This window comes from Callionymus lyra, chromosome 16 (genome assembly GCF_982586985.1).
Source record: "Callionymus lyra chromosome 16, fCalLyr1.hap1.1, whole genome shotgun sequence".
In the NCBI taxonomy this organism is placed as follows: Eukaryota; Metazoa; Chordata; class Actinopteri; order Syngnathiformes; family Callionymidae; genus Callionymus; species Callionymus lyra.
The window spans coordinates 19,630,932-19,653,508 of NC_141833.1; the positions used below are offsets into that span (position 1 = coordinate 19,630,932).

The 22,577-nt window shown below is 36.1% G+C and overlaps 1 protein-coding gene across 1 annotated transcript in view; it reads right to left on the reverse strand.

Moving 5' to 3' along the window:
• The window catches only part of LOC148064099 (collagen alpha-1(XI) chain-like), a 115,845-nt gene that overhangs the window by 32,060 nt on the left and 61,208 nt on the right, over nucleotides 1-22,577 (reverse strand). Inside the window, exons 20-43 of the mRNA XM_087810885.1 lie at nucleotides 21,792-21,836; nucleotides 21,358-21,411; nucleotides 21,242-21,286; nucleotides 18,984-19,037; nucleotides 16,245-16,289; nucleotides 16,045-16,098; nucleotides 15,931-15,975; nucleotides 15,788-15,841; nucleotides 15,633-15,677; nucleotides 14,343-14,396; nucleotides 14,158-14,265; nucleotides 13,136-13,189; nucleotides 10,908-10,961; nucleotides 9,806-9,850; nucleotides 9,542-9,595; nucleotides 7,874-7,918; nucleotides 7,697-7,750; nucleotides 7,577-7,630; nucleotides 7,456-7,509; nucleotides 6,141-6,248; nucleotides 5,876-5,965; nucleotides 3,614-3,667; nucleotides 381-488; nucleotides 211-318 (exon numbers count right to left, since the gene is read on the reverse strand). Of these exons, the coding sequence (XP_087667011.1) occupies nucleotides 211-318; nucleotides 381-488; nucleotides 3,614-3,667; nucleotides 5,876-5,965; nucleotides 6,141-6,248; nucleotides 7,456-7,509; nucleotides 7,577-7,630; nucleotides 7,697-7,750; nucleotides 7,874-7,918; nucleotides 9,542-9,595; nucleotides 9,806-9,850; nucleotides 10,908-10,961; nucleotides 13,136-13,189; nucleotides 14,158-14,265; nucleotides 14,343-14,396; nucleotides 15,633-15,677; nucleotides 15,788-15,841; nucleotides 15,931-15,975; nucleotides 16,045-16,098; nucleotides 16,245-16,289; nucleotides 18,984-19,037; nucleotides 21,242-21,286; nucleotides 21,358-21,411; nucleotides 21,792-21,836 (1,485 nt within the window). The remainder of the gene's footprint in view (nucleotides 1-210; nucleotides 319-380; nucleotides 489-3,613; nucleotides 3,668-5,875; nucleotides 5,966-6,140; nucleotides 6,249-7,455; nucleotides 7,510-7,576; nucleotides 7,631-7,696; nucleotides 7,751-7,873; nucleotides 7,919-9,541; nucleotides 9,596-9,805; nucleotides 9,851-10,907; nucleotides 10,962-13,135; nucleotides 13,190-14,157; nucleotides 14,266-14,342; nucleotides 14,397-15,632; nucleotides 15,678-15,787; nucleotides 15,842-15,930; nucleotides 15,976-16,044; nucleotides 16,099-16,244; nucleotides 16,290-18,983; nucleotides 19,038-21,241; nucleotides 21,287-21,357; nucleotides 21,412-21,791; nucleotides 21,837-22,577) is intronic.

The following is a 22,577-nucleotide window of genomic DNA, read 5'->3' on the forward strand; positions in this document are numbered from 1 at the left end:
CTTTGTCAAGAGTCATGTGGTCTATAAATACTCTAACACTAGAGTCAAGTACTCGACAATACTACACATAAATACTTGATACTACAGTATCACTACAGTATATAATACAATATATCGTATCCCTGCCTCTGCATTGCGATACGTATCGTAATTAATATAATAAATAAATATAAATATAAAAATAAAATAATTAATTTTTATTCTTCTGACCTTGTCACCATCCTCTCCGGGGGGTCCCTGGGGTCCGGCGGGGCCGGGTAGACCGACCGGACCTTGGATGCCGTCACGTCCAGCCGGACCGATCGGACCTTTCTCTCCCTGAACACAACAGGGACGTCAGAGACCATCACGGATGTTGGACGACCGACTTCAACACTCACGGGGCCTCCTTTCTCTCCTGCGGGGCCGGGCGGACCCTGAGGGCCGTTACGACCGGTCAAACCGATGGGACCCCCGGGGCCGGCAGGTCCCCTCTCCCCTGGTGATCCCTGAGGAGGAGGAAAGCAGCGGAATTAAAATGACATATTGTTCAAATATTATTTAATTTTTAATTGTTTGTTTTTCGCAAAATATGTGAAAAATCTATAAAAATGTTCCCAACATCCTAAACTAAAGTTACAATAAATAAAATGTCTTAAATAAATGAGTAAAACACTAAATTTGGTTCAGAAAGATAATTAAAAAATAATAAGAACTGTGTTTTACTAGGTTCTTGGCAACAGCTACATTTTTTAATCGCGATTAATCACACGATTTCCCCGATTAATCTCAATTGATCGCATTGTTTACACAAAATCCAGTGATGATTTGAAAAGTAGTTTTATCTCAAAGTTTATCTGGCTTTATATTTATAATATTTTAGTTACTCTTATTTAATTGTCAACTTAAAGAAATGTAAAAATAAAATGATATATAAATATTTCCAAGTGAATAGATTGTGTAAAATGTACTTAAAATAAGATTTTTGTATGACTTTAATGTAGTTGTTAAAGACTTCAATCTTGTAATACATTTATTTTATATGAAAGTAATCTCATAATAAATGTATTTGTACGACTTTAATCTCGCAACAAATTATTGTCGTATGGCTTTAATAAGTTTAGTATTTTTTACTACTTTAATCTTGAGATACATTTTTTCTCAAGACTTTAATCTCGAAATAATGTACTTTATATATATATATATAGACTTTTATATCTTAATAAATTATTTTTGTACAAATGTAATGTCGTAATAACATTATTATACGACTTTTACTGCAATTTATACGACTTTAATCTCGTTAACATTTTTTTAACTACTTTAATCTTGTGATCAATTATTTTCTTACGACTTTAATCTCTGAATAACAGTATTTTGTATGACTTTAATCTATCAATACATGTTTTTTTTATACGTCTTAAATCTCATTATGAATTCTTTCCGTACAACTTTCTTGACAAATGTATTTTAGACGACTTTAATCTTGTAATAAGATTATTATACGTAAGTAAATAAGTAATATTTGTAGAGCACTTTTTCAGTAACAATGCGCTTCAACAATTAAAACAATAACCAATAAAATATATAGAAAAAAGATATATTTACTGTAGTCAAGTATTTTTGGATGACAAATAAAATAAAAAATATTTCAGTAAAAACCTAATAAACGAACATGTTACTTTTTGCAAAGTAGAAAAAAAAGAAATAGTGGGGAAAAAAACACATGTAGAAATAGACATTTTCAATAGAATTACAAACCAAAAATGCAAATAATTTAAATTTTAAACAATATTACTGGAACAAACTTGAGTCAAGTCAGTGTAAATGTTCTAAAGATTCTCCCACATTTGCAACTTTAGATCTCAGTGTCTCGCTCAGTGTGTGTGAAACGCTCGAGGATACACAACAAATACACAACAAACACACACAAACACTTCTTAATCTGCGGCGTCGGGATCGATGAGGGAAAATATCAACCTCTTCCTTTAATTCTTTAAAAAAAAAAAAAAACTCTTCAGAACAGTCACTCATTCATCCAACACTCGTCCTCTCGTCCTCCCATCCTCTCATCCTCTCATCCTCTCTTCCTCTCTTCCTCTCTTCCTCTCGTCGTCTGACGTCCGATCTGACGCCGCCTCAGACGCCGAGCAATTATCGGGAGCTGCTGTTTAAAGCTGCCACGAAAATGTCAGACGGTTTCAAAGCCCCACGTCCGTCAGCGTCCTGAGCTCCACTGACGGGAAACAAAGATGGAGGTGAATTGCATCCGGACACGCTGAGAGTATTTCGGCGAAACACTCGTCGCTCCCTGAAATCACCCGGCGACACCAAATGTACTCGCGGTGATCGAGTGCAAAGTTTCCATTATTCATACGAAAAGTGCCAGGAAACCATATTTTCTCCTCCGGCTGCAGTTGCCATGGTAACCGGTGAATGTAAACGACGGGGAAAGGACGTCAATGGAAAAATGATCAATGGAGAAGGAAATAATAAGTGTTTGTTTTTTTGTTTTGATTTGAAAAGAAGTGCCACGACTGTGACGGAGCTTTTGTTTGTCAACGTTCAGTTCTGGAGAACGTAATCAAGCTTCGATCGCTGTTCCTTATTATCTCAGACCAGTTCACGCCAGGTGTTCCTACTTTATTGCTCTTTTTTTATTAACTCTTGGGGTCCCTGAGCGAGACACATGACCCTGATCGTGGTGCGTCGCGGCCTACTCCCATCACTGGGACTACCAAGTCCACATCTACTACTACAATTACCACGATCTAATTCTACGACTACTACTTCTAATTCTACTACTACTAAGTCTACAACCACTACTACCATTACTAGTACCAAGTCTACAAGTACCACTACAAATACTATTACCTAATTCTACGACTACTAAGACCAATTCTTCCAATACTACTAACTAATTCTAAGACTACCAAGTCTACGACTACTACGACTAATTCTTTAACTACCACTGCTAATTCTACGACCGCTACTACTAACTCTACCACTACTACTGGCTAATTCTGCGATTAACACTTCTAATTATACCACTACTACTACCTAATTATACAATTACTACTACTAATTATAACATTACTACTTACTAATTCTACAACTAATTCTACGACTATCAAGTCAACAACTACTACTACTAACTAATTCTATAACTACGACTACCAATTCTACGACTACTACTAATTCTACCACTACAAGCAGTAGTGGTATAAGATTACTACTACTAATTCTACCACTACTACTAACTGATTATACAACTACTACTACTAATTCTACCACTACTATTAGCTGATTATAAGACTACTACTACGACCACTACAACGTCTACAACTATTACTACTATTACTTCTACTATTACTACTAATACAGCTACCTCTACTACTTCTTCTACTTCTACTTGCTTCTGCAAATGTGTGTTTTTATAATCCTCATATGTGTAGATCAATCTCAGGAAATATAAAAAAAACCCCTCAAAACGAAGAGAAATAAAAGACGAATGACATATTTTCCAAAAGCTCCACTTAACAGCTCACTAATGTTGCTCTGCTGCAGAAATAATAACCAGTCCAGGTAACGTGTCGTTTGCCATTTCCAGACGAACCAGTAAATTGATACTTACGATGGGACCCGGAGGACCTTGAGGACCTTCTCCTCCCTTGAGACCACCTGGACCCTGAGACGAGCAGAGAAGACGATGGAGGTTAGACGCTGACATTTAAACAAAAGAGACATTTGGTGATATTGTGTCTGTGATGATGATGATGATGATGATGATGATGAGCTCATTATTCCACTCGTGTAAGACTTTTATAAAAAATAATTGCTGTGGAAAAACCTCAAGAGAAGAAAAGGGTTTTCAAAGTAAAGTTGCTGGTAATGAAGGCATAAATAATTTCAAGACAAAAGACTTCATTAAGTGAGGACAGCAGTTTAAATCCTGCAGGGAGACTTTCTGGTCCTTGACTAAGACTGATCCTGCAGCAGGAAGCTGAGCTGGCACATGGAGGGAAAGAAAAAAAAGCTTTTCTATTAAAGATATTAATTATGGTAGTAAATCACAGCTTTTCTTTGGCAGAGAATCCGAGGAGAAGTTGGCGAGTAAGTGTTGAAATATATCTGATGGTCAACGTTTTACCTTCGGAGGAGCGAGATGATAATCGAGGCGACGCATTAGTTGTGTTTAAATAAAGCTTTGTTTCGAACACGTCTGAGGAAACTTTCACTTTAATCCAGAGACAGGATAAGGTTCTTGTAACTGTTGATGAAGCTTCATGAAGCAGTTTCATTATCTTCAGAGTCCACTAGATGGCGTCTCTGCACTATTTTCCTTCGTTTTGAACAACTGTTGTAATGAAACATCATTTTTAAACTGATGGCGCCACCTACTGACCTCTGAACAACATGACACTGTTTCATGAAGCTTCATCAACACATCACTTATACTACTTACCTCTACTACAACTTCTACTACCACTACTACTTCTTATTCTACTTCTAATACTACTAATACAACTACTTACTTCTACTACTACTACTACTATTTATTCGACTATCATTACTTCTTCTGCTTCTACTTCTAATACTACTACAACTACTACTACTTATACTTCTAATACTACTACTTTTACTGGTACCAACAGCATGACACTGTTTCATAAAGCTTCATCAGAACATCACTAGTTATAATGAATCATCACATCACATCATACTAACACTACTTACTTCTACAACTACTACTACTTATTCTACTACTACTACTATTTATTCCACTGCTACTAGTACTACCACTCCTACTTACTTCCTCTCTCTATCTCACTTCTATAACTTGCTTCTACTACTACTACCCCTACTACTACTATTTATTCCACTACTGCTACAACTACAACTACCACTCCTACTTCTTCTACTTCTAATACTAATACTGCTACAAACCCTACTACTACAACTACTACTACTTCTACTTCTAATACTACTACTTTCACTGGTACTAACAACATGATACTGTTTCATGAAGCTTCATCTGACCAACACTAGTTATAATAAATTCATCACATCATTTTTACTACTACTACTTGCTTCTACTACTACTACTACTAACTTCCACTACTACTACCACTACTTACTTCTACAACTACTACTACTTCTCATCACATCATTTTTAAACTGATGGCGCCACCCACTGACCTCTAAACAACATGACACTGTTTCATGAAGCTTCAGTAACACGTCACCACTAGTAACAACTGTCATTATGGTTGCCTGTTGGTTTTTGTCACTTTTCCCGCAGTTTTAACTGACTCGTCGAAAACCGCGGGTAATAATCGTCAAACACTGAAAAATGCTAGTGATTTTGGAAGAAAAGCACATAATCTCTCACTCGTGGCACATTTTAAAAACAATTCTACAGCCGCTAAATGAAAATGAACCCGAGCGACCTGGATATAATTGCAGTCATAAAAGGGTTAATGGAGTTTGTCATTTACGCCGATCTTCAGTCGACCTGGTTAATGTGATCCACCGTGACCTTTACCCTCCACCGCGGATTCATAAGAATAAAGCCCAAAATGAGTACCTCGTGTTAAAGTTGGTAATAATCCGAGTTCTTCTTGTCGACGTCTTAAGCTACAGGACATTAACTGAAGTAGATTTTGAATTATTTGTATCAGTTCAACACTTTTAATCTTTCTTAAAGAAATGTTGGTTTTATCTAGCGATAAATTGCATTTGTATAAAAAGAAAGAAGAAAAATAGATAATTTGAATTGAATCTAAACCATAATCTACACCTGGATGAACAGAAAAGTGCTAGAACATCAGGTAGTTTGATGGTTAATGGTGTTAGCGTCACTTTAACAACAGAAGAGGTCGGTGCAGAAGCTCACCATCGCTCCAGGAAGACCTCGGGTTCCCTGGAAGCCTCTCAGACCTGAGGGGCCTGGCTTGCCGCCGGGACCCTGGAGACCTGGGTCGCCCTGCAGACGAGACAAACCGTTAGCAGCAAATAGGGACGATGGGAGGAAGCAAAAATACAACATCCTGTCTATGAAGTTTCAACAGCTTCTCGTCTTTTAGGGTTAAATATATTTGCCTGGAAGCTATTCTAGCGCCAGATGATTGATATTTTTCAATTTGATCTGCTGCTGGTACCTTTCCACCTTCTTTGCCAGCGGCTCCGGGCAAACCTTGCTCTCCGGGTGGTCCTGGGGATCCTGGGTGTCCGCGCTCTCCGCTTGGACCGGTCTCTCCTGTAGGACCCTGTAAAAAAAAAAAAGAAAAGGTGGGACTCATGAGTAGGGTTGTCAAGAACCGATGCTTCGGTACTAGCAAGAAAAATACAATAATAACAGATTCTTTTGGGACCGTAAGTACCATCATCTTATTGATAAACCTGCTACTCTGTGTGTCATTTGGAAATACTTTAGATTCGAGGAGGATGAATGTGGAGTAAATATTAACCCGTAAAAACCTGCAAAATCGTCTTTGAAGTTTGGAAATTAAAGGAGGAATCACTTCAGACTTCGAACAAAAACCTGACAGAGACCCTTCACTGCAACTACAGACGTGCACGTTCACTGTACTTTACTTTAAGTTTACTTAAATTTGACTATAAAGTTGTTTAATGTAACAATACGAGATGCTTTAATGAGGGTTGTTGTACTCATTTTACTTTGAATAAAACTTTATTTGTCCTTTACAGTATCGGTCGGATGACAGAAGCTGGAGAGTCACAGAGGTTTTTAAGAAAATGTGAAATCATACGTTATTTTTATACTTTAAGGCTGTTTGAATGTATAATAGTTTAGGTTTTGTTAATTACTTACACACTGATAAGACAACAATGTTATCTTTTTGTTTTCTCTGCTCATCACCGCTGATAAAAAGTATAATATTTTTGAATATCCATGAGACAAATGTTTGAAGAAGTTTTGTGATTATGCTTGAAGGCGGATCAACTCTGAATCTATCATAGTTTTTGGTTTTGTTTATTTTTGCATCTATGAGGAAAAACATGTTTCCATCACAACTCTTTAATTGTAAAACTATTGATTTTTATTTATTTTTTTCTTAAGACGTGTACTTTTAAACCATGGTATCGCAAAAAAAACTACTGGTATTGGCATCAACCAGTCACGAGTCCAGGAGATTAAATTAAGGTGAAGGATATTTTTAAACAGACCTTTCCAAAGTACAGCTCAGGGGCCACATGACTGCACTTAAATAAAGGTTATATAAAAATAAAGCGTATTTAGCTTGATTTATTACTTTTTTTGCTCCTTTAATTTAGTTTGATGGCCCCTCTGTATGAAATATGGCCCTCGAGAAAATCTACTTGCCTGCCTCTGTTTTTATAAGGTCATAAAATCGTTAATAAACTGAATATTTTTGATTTATTCATGATTTTCTTTTCTATAAATGAAAGGTTTAAATACTGTGAGTTCTTCTCACAACATTTTGACTTTACCTGTGGTCCCACGACTCCACCGGGTCCTGGGGGTCCAGTCTTTCCTTGGAATCCCTAAACACAGAAGCAATAATGATGGTCTGGACCATAGAGACTCCGAGTGTCTGTTTGACCCGCTCACCGTCTCTCCTCGCTGTCCAGGGTGTCCAGGCAGACCGTCTTTCCCGGGCGGACCCTGAGGATGTTCACAGAGACGAAGATGTCAGGCCTCGCGTCACAAACTTCTTCTCTTGGAACTTACGTTTGGTCCTTTGGGTCCGGGGAAGCCGACAGGCCCCTGAGGTCCATTTGGTCCCTTTTGAAATAAATCCAGATACACTTTGATCACACACTGATCAACACACAACTCGTTCTTCTGTATCTGAGCTCCTGGAAGTTACTCAGTAAATCAGACTTGGATGTAATAAGTCTTACTGACCCTCTCGCCGGGTGGACCAGGAGGCCCATCGTTGCCGGAGGTTCCCTGGGTAGAGAAAAAATAGTTAGGATCCTGATACGTTGCTGTATTTTTAGTTTAATATGATTTTTTATCAATATCAATACCAACATAAACACTTTACACAAAGAAGACTAGTTAAGGGTCAATGACGTTTCATTAACAGCTGATGAGGTTTCATTAAACAGCTGATGAGGTTTCATTAAACAGCTGATGAGGTTTCATTAAACAGCTGATGAGGTTTCATTAAACAGCTGATGTGGTTTCATGAAACAGCTGATGTGGTTTCATGAAACAGCTGATGAGGTTTCATTAAACAGCTGATGAGGTTTCATTAAACAGCTGATGTGGTTTCATGAAACAGCTGATGTGGTTTCATGAAACAGCTGATGAGGTTTCATTAAACAGCTGATGTGGTTTCATTAAACAGCTGATGAGGTTTCATTAAACAGCTGATGTGGTTTCATGAAACAGCTGATGTGGTTTCATTAAACAGCTGATGAGGTTTCATTAAACAGCTGATGAGGTTTCATGAAACAGTTGATGTGGTTTCATGAAACAGCTGATGAGGTTTCACGAAACAATTGATGAGATTTTATAAAACAGTTGATGAAGTTTGTTGAAACAGCTGTTGAGGTTTCATGAAACAGCTGATGATGTTTCATGAAACAACTGATGACATTTTATGAAACAGCTGTTGCGGTTTCATGAAACAGCTGATGAGGTTTCATTAAACAGCTGATGGGGTTTCATGAAACAGCTGATGATGTTTCATGAAACAACTGATGAGATTTTATAAAACAGCTGATGAGGTTTTATGAAACAATTGATGATTTTATAAAACAGCTGATGAGGTTTCACAAAAAACAATTAATGAGATTTTATAAAATAGCTGATGATGTTTCATGAAACAACTGATGACATTTTATGAAACAGCTGTTGAGGTTTCATGAAACAGCTGATGAGGTTTCATGAAACAGCTGATGATGTTTCATGAAACAACTGATGAGATTTTATGAAACAGCTGATGAACAAAGTAGCAGTAGAAGTAGCAAAGTACACTACTGTATTTTATGTTTTAAATAATGAGTGGTTTCATTCCGAGTCCTGAATTTGAGAGCAAAGAGCGCCATCTATGGGGCTTTGAAAACAAGGAAACCGTATCAAACTGTATCACGAAACCTTTGAGGCGTTGATAGAAACAAAATATTCAATATTTTCCAAAAATGAGCACAAAGTAAACTACTGTAATTGTGTTCTAAATGACATTGTATTTCATTTAATTTAAAAGTTGGATCAAAGTAGTTTTTCCAAGTCAAAGATTTGAGAGCGCCATCTAGGGGACCTTAAAAACAAGGACACTTTGGGAAACTGTATCACGAAATTATGATGTCGTTTATAGATAGAAAATATGCAATACTTTCCTAAAAAATGTATTTTGAAGTGGAACTATTTATCAGGAACACATTTATAACAAAAAACATCTTAATGGATAAATACTACGCAGTCCCCGTTTTTTGTCGTCTCATTTCGTCTTTGTGCGTTTGTGTTTTTCGGCAGATAATGAAGAGGTGATGACAAAAAGCTCCACACGGTCGAATGACGCAAACAAATGCAATCCGGCGTTAAATTTCTTTTATACATCCTCACCTTTGCTCCTGGCTTTCCAGTGGGTCCTCTCGCTCCTCGCCCGCCGCGCGGTCCCTGAAGGCAACACGCAGTTGTTTAATTTCCTCTCTAAAGACGGCGTCGAACGACAGGACAACTGCTCGAGAAAATAATCGATCGCTAATGTTGTTTTTCCCGAGCATCGCTACGTCAACATTCCCTGGGAAAGACATGCAATAAGGCTGCGGGCGGCAGCGTTTCATTCCTGCGCCATAAATCATGGAGGCTGACGGTTGAATTGCCTACCGTCGGGCCACGTTGGCCTCTGGGGCCCGGTTTGCCAGCGACTCCCTGAGAAGGAAAAACAAAAAAAAAAAAACATCATTTGTGAGTTTGTTTGCAAAAGTATTTCCTGCAGCAATATTTCATTAGAAACACAGACGCATGTCGAGGAAACAAATGGAAGCAAATTGCTTCGTTAAGTCGTTTCCCCGGAGGAACTCGACAGCCTGAACTACCTGGTCAGGTGTAAAAAGACACCGTTTCCAAGGTCGTCTGCTCGTCACTGTCTGTCTGAAGACCAGTTCCATCGCTAACCCTTCTTTTATTTCATCCCTCGTTTCTCATCACCTTTTGACCCTGACATGACGCTTTTAACTACGTACTTATCAATGTATTCTCTGCTGCCTGAACATGGAAATAAATAAATGTATTTATTATGTACATGTTTATGTATTTTTATATATACAGTATATACTGTATATATTATATAAAGTTGATCTAATCTAATATACACAAACATATATATATAAACATGCATACACATTTATAAATACACACATATACACACACGCGCACACAAATATGTACAAACATATATATATACACTCACGCGCATACACATTTGTAAATACACACACATATATGTAGACACGCGCATACACATTTATAAATACACACATATATACACGCACACACACATATATATAAACATATGTACACACACATACACCCGCACACATATATATATACAGTATATATATATATATATATATATATATATATAAATACACACACACACTTATATCCACATACATACACACACACATATATACACACACACACACATATATATATAAACATATGTACACACACATACACCCGCACACATATATATACAGTATATATATATATATATATATATAAATACACACACACACTTATATCCACATACATACACACACACATATATACACACACACACACACATATATATAAACATATGTACACACACATACACCCGCACACATATATATACAGTATATATATATATATATATATATAAATACACACACACATATATACACACACACGACCATATTTGACCTTAAAAAAAGATGGTTCTTACCCTTGTTCCTTTCTCTCCGTTTGCACCAGGGAATCCTGGGAAGCCGTTGGAACCCTGAAAAAAATAAATATATTTTTGTTTATGGTCTTAAAACCATCATCTAACTGTAATGAATTCTTTATTTTTGTTATTATTCAGTATCAAATGTATTTCAACTCATGTATTTTTAATGATTATATTTAAAAATATATATACTTTTTGTATTGTTGTCTTCTATTTAATAATGCGGGCTATAGGGGAAAATAGTTCCATGGTCACAAGTGTCAATGAACAAATAAAATCTGGAGTTTTGAGAAGAATCGAAATACAAAGATGAATAAGGTAATAAAAAATAGTTAATACACATTTTTTAAAGGAGAGTTAAATGTTATCTAGTCAATGTTTTGCTTAAAAACAAGTTAACATTTTGTTGTGTCCAAGTTTCTCGTGCTAATATGCTATTGACTCTCATGCTAACATGCTAATGACTCTTATGCTAGTGACTCTTTAGCTAACATGTAAGTGACACTCGTGCTAACATACTAATGACTCTCATGCTAGCTTGCTAATGACTCTCATGCTAATGAATATTATTCTAGTGACTCTCGTGCTAACCCTGCTAATGACTCTTGTCCTAACATGCTAATGACTCTCATGCTAGTGACTCTCATGCTAACATGCTAATGACTCTTATGCTAGTGACTCTTCTGCTAACATGTTAGTGACACTCGTGCTAACATACTAATGACTCTCATGCTAGCTTGCTAATGACTCTCATGCTAATGAATATTACTCTAGTGACTCTCGTGCTAACCCTGCTAATGACTCTTGTCCTAACATGCTAATGACTCTCATGCTAGTGACTCTCGAGCTAACATGCTAATGACTCTTATGCTAGTGACTATTTGGTTAAAATATTAGTGACACTCGTGCTAACATACTAATGACTCTCATGCTAGCTTGCTAATGACTCTCATGCTAATGAATATTATTCTAGTGACTCTCGTGCTGACCCTGCTAATGACTCTTGTCCTAACATGCTAATGACTCTCATGCTAGTGACTCTCGAGCTAACATGCTAATGACTCTTGTCCTAACATGCTAATGACTCTCATGCTAGTGACTCTCGAGCTAACATGCTAATGACTCTTGTCCTAACATGCTAATGACTCTCATGCTAGTGACTCTCGAGCTAACATGCTAATAACTCTCTTGCTAATGACTCTAGCAACTATCATGCTAACATACTAATGATCCTCATGCTAATGAGGTAACACGAAGCCTCCTCAAGTCGTCACTACTTAATGTCACAGGAAGTTGACGTCATGAGGAGGAAGTAGATCGACGTTGTCAACTCGACATTAACTGATGGATTTGTCGGTAAAACATGAGTATAGCGAGATATTTATTTACTTCAACTAAATACTTAAAGTAAATGCAGAAATATTTTCTCAAGAGTTGACAAAGGTGGCGACGTCGTGGGCAGAATATTCAAAGCGTAACACGGCGTCGGCAGCAGGAAGTGAAGTAATGGCCGGACGAGCCCGACGTGTGCGCCGTAGATAAGAGCGTCCAGTGAAGCAGCGACGAATCGGGGCTAACGACGCGAGGAACCGAGGGAGCGTCAGGAAGCAGTCGCCAACAAACACAGGAGCCGATAGAGCGACTCGTGCTGATAAAAAAAGCAAATGGGCCAAGACCGTGACCCTGAACAAACTCATGGGGACGACGTGACATTTTAGAACGTTGATGTTGCAGAGTAGAGATGACGAACGCCAGCGGATTATTCATGAAAACTTTCTTTTTTTTTCATTTTTAGAGGAAAATGAAATGAAATCCAGCCGACAATGATTCCTCATAGAGCCCAAATAAATACTGCAGCAAAACTATACATAGAATAAACACGATTTAATCTGCCTTTGCATTAATACAATATATTTTTAATTTGAAGTATTGATCAACCAGAATTGATCATACCTGAGGTTCCAACTGATAGTTAAGATTTTTAATTTTTGGGGTGTTTTGGGAACTTTTATGTGCCACACAATTATATGAATAAACATTTATCAGATAATATAAAAATCACTGATATATTTGTTATAGGTATATATTGTTAAATATATTGTTGAAAATATTTCTCATTTTCTTTGCAGATCCTTCTTTTTTCTTTTACCAACATAGTTTAAAATATATATATATATATTTTCTTTTTTATTCTGGTTTTATTATTAATTTGATTTATTTCATACCTTTGAACCTTGTCTTCCGGGGTATCCTGGCAGTCCAGGAACTCCAAGTTTTCCCTGAACAGGAGGAAACAAAACATGTTTATTGTTCAACATTTTAAAATATATAAACATCGTAAATATACACGATTTGCTAATGACTCTCGCTAGGACCGGTAAGAATTAATTACCACCGCCAAGGAGAACATGTTATCAAGAACGGATTACATTACATATAGATATATATGAACATAAATAAATGTAGGACATTGATAATTACTCTTTCCCAAATTTGATAACGTACGTAAGGTTTGGCTAAGAAGGAGCGTTAAAGTAAAGTCTTCAAGTTTTATATGTTATATGTACTGGACTGAAAACAGTTAAGATATAGTGTGTTTTCATAAAAAACACTTCCTGCTTTTATTTCTTAAGAGCACTCCTTAGAACATATTAGTACTTAAGAGCTTCTTAACTAATCTAGAAAACACATCTTTCTTTCAGAGCATTCTTAAGAGCCCTACTAAAAAGAAAGTAGAACCTAAGAACCTTTTCACTAATCTGTGAAACACCTTCTTTTTCAGGGCATTTTAAAGATCAATTCAAAGAAGATCCATGCACATAAGAGCTTCTTAACTAATCTGGTAAACACTCCCTTCTTTCAGAGCGTTCTTAAAAGCGCTCCTGAGAAGATAGTAGCACTTAAGAGCTTCTTAACTAATCTAGAAAGCACTTCCTTCTGTCAGAGCATTCTTAAGAGCCCTACTAAGAAGACAGTAGCACCTAAGAGCTTCTTAACCAATCTGGGAAACAATCCCTTCTTTCAGAGCATTCTTATGAGCACACCTAAGAAGACAGTAGCACTTAAGAACTTCTTATCTAACCTGGGAACAACCGGTCATTATCTTGTTTAATCAGAATATGAGTGAAAGATCTGAAGAAGTTGTTATAATTAGTTGAAATGTGATTAAATTAGCTTCTTGCTAACGTTGTAAAATGACTAGTCCTAGTATTTGGTTGGTTAAGAATCCTCAACAAACTTCTCTCACCTTCTCTCCGGAGGTTCCTGCAGATCCAAGTTCTCCGTTGGGTCCCGAGTTACCCTTCGGGCCCTCGGGTCCGTCTTCTCCTCGAGGTCCTAGAACGCCGAGTTCTCCCTACGCGGCCCCGACACACAACACACACCTGCGTTGAATACCACGACACAAACACCCGGAGTGTGTCGGAGTCTCACCTTGTCGCCCTTGAGACCCATGTCGCCCTTGAAGCCCGGGAAGCCATCTTCTCCCTGAGACACAAACACAGGTGTTGAGGATTCATCACAGAATCTTAAGACGATGAAAGAGAATCAGAATCTGTTTAAAAAATCGCTGTAATTGAATGAAAACATCAATTGAGGCGACGAGACTGTTCCAAATATGTTACTCTAGTGACCTCTGGTGGTTACATATCAAAGTGCAGCGGCTTATATGAAGCGATTAAACCACAGCTGGACACAAACGACTAATAAAATCTAAATTTAAATTTAAAAAAAAATCTAGCTCGGTGGAAATAATTGTTTTTTTTGTAAAATAGATTTGTAATGACATATTTTCCCCAAGAATTATAGATTTCTTCTCAATATTTACTCTTTTAACTCATAATATCCTTTTAACTCACCAGATATATATATACAAATATGTCTATATACACAATTATATGCAAAGATTTAATATAAAAGAAAAATAAGATTAATTCATTAAATAAATGTAAATAGAAGTAGAAATAAATGAAACACTGACAACCACTGCTATACAAAAATGTGCATTTATGGAGTTAAGAAACAAAAGAAAACATAAAATCGATTTGAGTTAAAATTCATGGCAACAACTTGGCAGGAGTAAATATTTGTTTTTTAAATCTAAATAACTAGGTAAGTTAGTGTAGGTAATTATTATTTTTAAAGCGCCTATAAGGAATGAAATGATTAAATAAACATAAATTAAATTAGAACAACAGTGACAACCACAATGAATGTGCAATTTTGGATTTTATTTTTTTTTTAAACCCGACAAATTTCTTTATTATTATTATTTTTTTACCATCAAATTGTTATCCGTTTTCTCAACATTATTCATTTATTTTAACTTATAATATCCTTTAAACCAGCCATTAAAATATATATATATATATATACACATACAATCATAAATATATAAAAAATATAATAAAACAAAATTAAATCATTCAATAAACGTCAATTGAGCTATAAAAAAATAAACACCATCAACCACATCTGGACACAAATGTGTATTTATAGGGTTTTCAATTTTATTCTAAATTAAACGACTTATAAAATAAATTAGCGTGAAAAAAAAAGAATCAGGACAATCTAGCTCAGCGGAAATAATTCTGAATAAACAAAGCTTTCATCTCTTTAAATGTTCCGCGCATCATTAGCGCTGAAAGAGCTTTTAGCTCGACAGGAAGTAGTTTGATGAAAAAAACACATTTTAGGTAGAAAAATGGATTTTCAAGTATTTACCTTTTCTCCTTTGCCTCCTTTAAGGCCCCGGATTCCTTCAGCGCCCTAAACAGAAAAGAAAAACATGTCATTTCACACCAAAAAAAAACTCTTTTATTGTCATGATCGAATAAAAGACTTGAATTAAAGGAGAAAACAGAGCAAAAGCTTTTTACCTTGACACCGCGGGGTCCCGGGTAGCCTATAGATCCCATGGGACCCGGATGACCCTTGATGAGCGAAACAAAAAGATGAAACCATTACAAAGTGTTATTGAACACTTTTTAAATAAAGTTAAGTTGAAAGAAGCTTGACTCACGAGTACTCCCTTCTCTCCGGGGGGACCTTCCTTTCCAGGGTGACCCTACAGACGAGAGCATGACTTCAGGGAACCTTCCATCAAAGTGTGTGTGGAGTGTGTAGTTCTACTCACTGGAGGGCCGTCGGCACCACCGAGTCCAGCCAGGCCTTGTTTACCTTGAGGTCCCTGCAGAGAGATGGGGTTTAGGAACCGTGTCGTCTGGAACTATGATCCTCTCAAGGATCACTCCAGATATTTTGTCTCTTCACATGTAAACACGCCGACTCAGCAGAGCTTCTGCAGAATCAAGCCTGTGGTTTAGAGAGACTTACTTTTTCTCCAGGAGGTCCGATGGGACCTTGAGGACCAACGAGACCCTGTGAGAAACCACAAGCATGTTAGATGATTTGGACTTTAGTTCTTTACTTATTTCTACTTAAGTTCTTGACTTCGTCCTCCTTTAGTTCTTTACTTCTTCCTACTTCAGTTCTTTACTTCTTCTTAGTTTAGTTCATAACTTATTACTACTTTAGTTCTAGACTTAAGTGTTTAACTTATTCCTACTTTAGTTCTTCCTTCTTTTGTTCTGGACTTTTACCTTCTTAAGTCCTTACCTTTCCTACTTTAGTTCTAGACTTATTCTTACTTAAGTTTTTTACTTATTCCTACTTAAGATTTGTACTTCTTCCTACTTAAGTTCTTTACTTCTTCCTACTTAAGTTCTTTACTTCTTCCTACTTAAGTTCTTTACTTCTTCCATTTGAGTTCTTCCTACTTAAGTTTATTAACTTATGCCTACTTTAGTTCTTTCTACTTAAGTTATTTACTTCTTCCTATTTTAGTTCTTACTACCTAAACTCTTTACTTCTTCCTACTTTACTTCTTCCTACTTAAGTTCTTTACATCTTCCTATTTTAGTTATTCCTACTTAAGTTCTTTACTTCTTCCTATTTAAGCTATTTACTTCTTCTTACTTTACTTCTTCCTACTGAAGTTATTTACTTCTTACTACTTAAGTACTTAAAATATTTACTTATTGCTACCTTTTTTTTGCTTTATTTACAGTTTTTTCAAGGTGTATTTTCTTTCTTCTTATACATATAAATAATGACATTTTGGTCCGAAATAAATTAAAAAATTAAAATAATATTATTAAAAAATCCTACTCCTAAGTGCATTTCCTTTATAAATATTTTAACATCCATTTGTAAGAAAAGGTTTTTGCATCTTAAAATAAAAGATTAAAAGTATTTAGTGATTAATCTTCATTAAATATTATTTATTAAAATAAATTTAAAGTTAAAAGATGCTGAAATGAATCAGGAACATATCTCATCGATCAATGATGATATATATGCAGATTATTAGGTCATGTGACCATATATAGACATGTGTTCAATGTTCCACTGAAGTGACTTCAACTATTTTTCATTTATATTCTGAAAATAAAAGTTTGATTCCACACAAGACGTCAGTGATCAGCACCAGTCGTGAGACTCGAACATCGAAGCAGTTTTTCACCATTAGTCACGGAAAACAGTGTTTTTTCCTGCATTTCGCATCGATAACGAGATTGTTGTGACACCTTGGAGAGACTTTAGCGGAGACTTTAGCAGAGACTTCAGCAGAGACTTTAGCAGAGACTTTAGCAGAGACTTTAGCAGAGACTTTAGCAGAGACTTTAGCAGAGACTTCAGCAGATACTTTAGTAGAGACTTTAGCAGAGACTTTAGCAGAGACTTTAGCAGAGACTTCAGCAGATACTTTAGCAGAGACTTTAGCAGAGACTTTAGCAGAGACTTCAGCAGAGACTTCAGCAGAGACTTTAGCAGAGACTTTAGCAGAGACTTCAGCAGAGACTTCAGCAGATACTTTAGCAGAGACTTTAGCAGAGACTTTAACAGAGACTTTAGCAGAGACTTTAGCAGAGACTTTAGCAGAGACTTTAGCAGAGACTTTAGTAGAGAGACTTTAGCAGAGACTTCAGCAGAGACTTCAGCAGAGACTTTAGCAGAGAGACTTTAGCAGAGACTTCAGCAGAGACTTTAGCAGAGACTTCAGCAGAGACTTCAGCAGAGACTTCAGCAGAGACTTCAGCAGAGACTTTAGCAGAGACTTTAGCAGAGACTTTAGCAGAGAGACTTCAGCAGAGACTTTAGCAGAGACTTTAGCAGAGAGACTTCAGCAGAGACTTTAGCAGAGACTTTAGCAGAGACTTTAGCAGAGACTTTAGCAGAGACTTTAGCAGAGACTTTAGCAGAGAGACTTCAGCAGAGACTTTAGCAGAGACTTTAGCAGAGACTTTAGCAGAGAGACTTCAGCAGAGACTTTAGCAGAGACTTTAGCAGAGAGACTTCAGCAGAGACTTTAGCAGAGACTTTAGCAGAGAGACTTCAGCAGAGACTTTAGCAGAGACTTCAGCAGAGAGACTTCAGCAGAGACTTTAGCAGAGACTTCAGCAGAGACTTTAGCAGAGACTTTAGCAGAGAGACTTCAGCAGAGACTTTAGCAGAGACTTCAGCAGAGACTTTAGCAGAGACTTTAGCAGAGAGACTTCAGCAGAGACTTTAGCAGAGACTTTAGCAGAGACTTCAGCAGAGAGACTTCAGCAGAGACTTTAGCAGAGACTTTAGCAGAGAGACTTCAGCAGAGACTTTAGCAGAGACTTTAGCAGAGACTTTAGCAGAGACTTCAGCAGAGACTTCAGCAGAGACTTTAGCAGAGACTTCAGCAGAGACTTCAGCAGAGACTTTAGCAGAGACTTTAGCAGAGACTTTAGCAGAGAGACTTTAGCAGAGACTTTAGCAGAGACTTCAGCAGATACTTCAGCAGAGACTTCAGCAGAAACACTCGAGCGAAGGGAAGAGAAAAGAAGACTTTTAACGCCTGATGACCAAAACAGAAGAGCAAGAGTCGTCGTCTGAAGCTCCAGTTACTCTTGAGTGAGGAGGACGAGAAGGTGAAGACAGACGCTGAGAGCGACGTGAAGAACAAGAAGAAGAAGAGAACTAAAGAAGAGTAAAAAGAAGAAGAGAGAGAGAGGGATTTGGAAAACAGACGAGGAGACTTACATGAGTCCCGGGAAGACCTTGCTGACCGGAAGGGCCTGGTTCTCCTTGTGGACCCTGAACGAGACAAAGATGAGTTGAAATTAAACTTTTTTTAAAAGTCAGACTGAAGATGATTTTGAAATTTGAATCCAATAAACTGTTATTTCATTTTAATTGAGTTTATTAACTTCTTTATTTATCAAAAATATTTATATTTTTCTATACTTTTTTACTCATTATATATATGTATTTAGTGCAGAGATGCCATCTAGTGGACTCTGAAGATAATGACACTGTTTCATGAAGCTTCATCAACACATCACTACCATCTAGTGGACTCTGAAGATAATGACACTGTTTCATGAAGCTTCATCAACACATCACTACCATCTAGTGGACTCTGAAGATAATGACACTGTTTCATGAAGCTTCATCAACACATCAGTACCATCTAGTGGACTCTGAAGATAATGACACTGTTTCTTGAAGCTTCATCAACACATGACTACCATCTAGTGGACTCTGAAGATAATGACACTGTTTCATGAAGCTTCATCAACACATCACTACCATCTAGTGGACTCTGAAGATAATGACACTGTTTCATGAAGCTTCATCAACACATCACTACCATCTAGTGGACTCTGAAGATAATGACAGTGTTTCATGAAGCTTCATCAACACATCACTACCATCTAGTGGACTCTGAAGATAATGACACTGTTTCATGAAGCTCCATCACTAGTTACAAACAATTAAACACAAGTGTGTGTTTCTAACTCTTTTGAGTTAAACAAAAGCCACAAATAAAACCTTGTATTTTATTTTTTTAAAAACTATTATTTCCACACAATAAAAACCCAGCTCTTAATTACACTCTTGCAGAGAATCTGGTACCGATCGTTAAAGGCCGGTTCTGTGGATCCGTCTGGGTATGGATCAGGACTAACAAAAGCCTCCCTGCTGTGACGCACAAAACAAACACACACAAAAGCAGCTGGAACGCGTGAGGAAACGGCTGCAGCTGTTACAACACAAACACCGATTGTGAGCGAAGGCGCCGCTGAGCAACACAAACGTCAAACACACCACTTTTCTTAGGAGCGTTTGTTTCTCCTGAGGTGGACCGCGTGGGACGGTTCCCGTCGTCCCAGGACGAGAGCGACCGGACGGCACGGACCTGGTTCTAGGATCTTCTTCCCTCACAGGTCACGAGTCGTTATCTCACTTCGTGTAAACCGTGATGTCTCAATTCTTTGACCTTTGACCCCACGCCAGCAGCTTTCTTTAAGTCTTGTCATGTGTTTATATCGACATAAGTTATGATGTAAACGGAGTTTTTCACTCAGTGACCCCAGAAGTTTTCCTGCTGTGAAGAAACACGTGATGATGAATCACTTTTAGCTTCTTAAAGCTTTGGTTTTAGTTCGTCTTTAACTTTTCATTCTGATGTCGAATCTTCTTCTGGATCAGACCTGAGCAAAGTGTGGCCCCATGAGGTCAAAGGTCAAGCAGAAAAGGTTTTATTTATTCTTTAAATTTTGGAATCTTCGTTTTAGGACCTTGGCTTTTTTTTTTGTCCATCAAAAGTATTAGTAAGTAGTATTAAGTAGTAGTAATTAGTAGTAATTATATTTGGAAAAAACTTCCACTTGATTTTGCTAGATTTTTTTTTTCGTTTAAAGAAAACTAACATATTGTTTTAAATAAAAATAAAAATAGACTGAATGTCAAATAAAAACAATAAACATAAAAGAAATCTAGGTAATATAAAGTAAATATAATAAATCACAATAAAATAAATTAAATAACAACACATCTAAGAAATATAAAATAAAATACAATAAATCACAATAAAATAAATCAATTAAATTAAAATAAACAAAAGTAATATGAAATAAAATATAATAAATCACAGTAAAATACAATAAACACATACATTAAAGTAAAACAAATCTAAGAAATATAAAATAAAATATAATATCTGTAAGTATTGCTGATCTGGACGCCAGTGGATGAACCTAAAAGCAATTTTCTTTTATTTTGAAAGAGAAGAGTGGATTATGCTCACATCCTGCATAATAATATACGAATAAATCTTATAATAAATCATATTTTAAACCTTTGAAAACTATGTTTATATATATCATAATGAAGCAGCGAATAGACAACAAAGCGTCATTTGTAAATCACTTAAGCTCGTAAAACATTTCATAATATATTTTCCTGCACTTGTACGACAAGATAACATCACAATTAAAGTCAAAAAAGCTTCTCACCATGTTTCCTTTGGGACCACCTTGACCATCGATTCCAGGAAGACCCTAAGAAAGAACCAATATTTAAAAAAAAATCCCTTAAAGATATACTTGAAAGTAACAATTCTGGAACATACTCTCTGTCCTGAAGTACCAGGGGACCCTCTTGGACCCAGCAGACCCCGGGGACCCTGGAGAAGAAACGGATTAACAGATTAATAATAATAATAATAATAATTGTAATGTACACAATATTTAAAAGTTCATTTATACACACACGGAATTGTTAAATACTGACCCCGTGTGGTTTAATTAAGCAGCTACAGGTTAACATTGAAATGTGTGGGTCATAAATCTTTAGGTCACAGACTGTGAATGAACTGTGACCCCCTGCTGAGAGGGGTAGTTGTGGGAAATGAACTTAGTCAGTCGGTGGATCGCGATGACTCGAGCAGACAGGAATGCAGACGGTTATGAACGCAGAGAAAAATTCCTGTTGCTGATGCGGTTTTAAGATCAGAGCTATTTGTGACCAAGTGAGGAGACGTTGGAATTCTATCCAATGACTTACGCTCTCTCCGGCGACGCCCCTCTGTCCCACCTGGCCGTCTTCACCCTTCAGGGGAACACAGAGTTGAAGTCGTTATGAAGGTACATCATGAGAATATTGAATGTTTTAACTTTTAATTATATTTAAAAAGGTATTACAATTAAAATAAATCTAATTAAAATTAAATAAAATATAATAAATCACAATAAAATAAATACAAATTGAAATTAATCTAAGTAATATAAAATATAATAAATTACAATACAATAAAATAAATAAAAATAAAAATAAATCGAACTAATATAAAATAAAATATAATAAATCACAATAAAATACATAAGAATTGAAATTAATCTAAGTAATATAAAATATGATAAATCACAATACAATAAAATAAATAAGAATTGAAATTAATCTAAGTAATATAAAATAAAATATAATAAATCACAATAAAATCAAATAAAAATAAATAAAACGTGAAATAAATCTAAGTAATAGAAATTGAAATAAAATAAAATAAAATCCAAGTTATATAAAATAAAATATAATAAATCACAATAAAATAAATAGAAATTTAAATAAAAAAGAAAAAAATCCAAGTTATATAAAATAAAATAAATAAATCTAAATTAAAATAATTTATCAAAATTAAACAATATATACATTTTACTTTAGGAATCTTTTAATTCAAGAATTCCTCAGGTTGTTTTTATTTAATTATTGAATTCACTAATATGTACATTAAAGGGTTGATTTTCTTAACTATTGAATTTAAACAATAGTTTAATATTCTTATTTCAATAATTC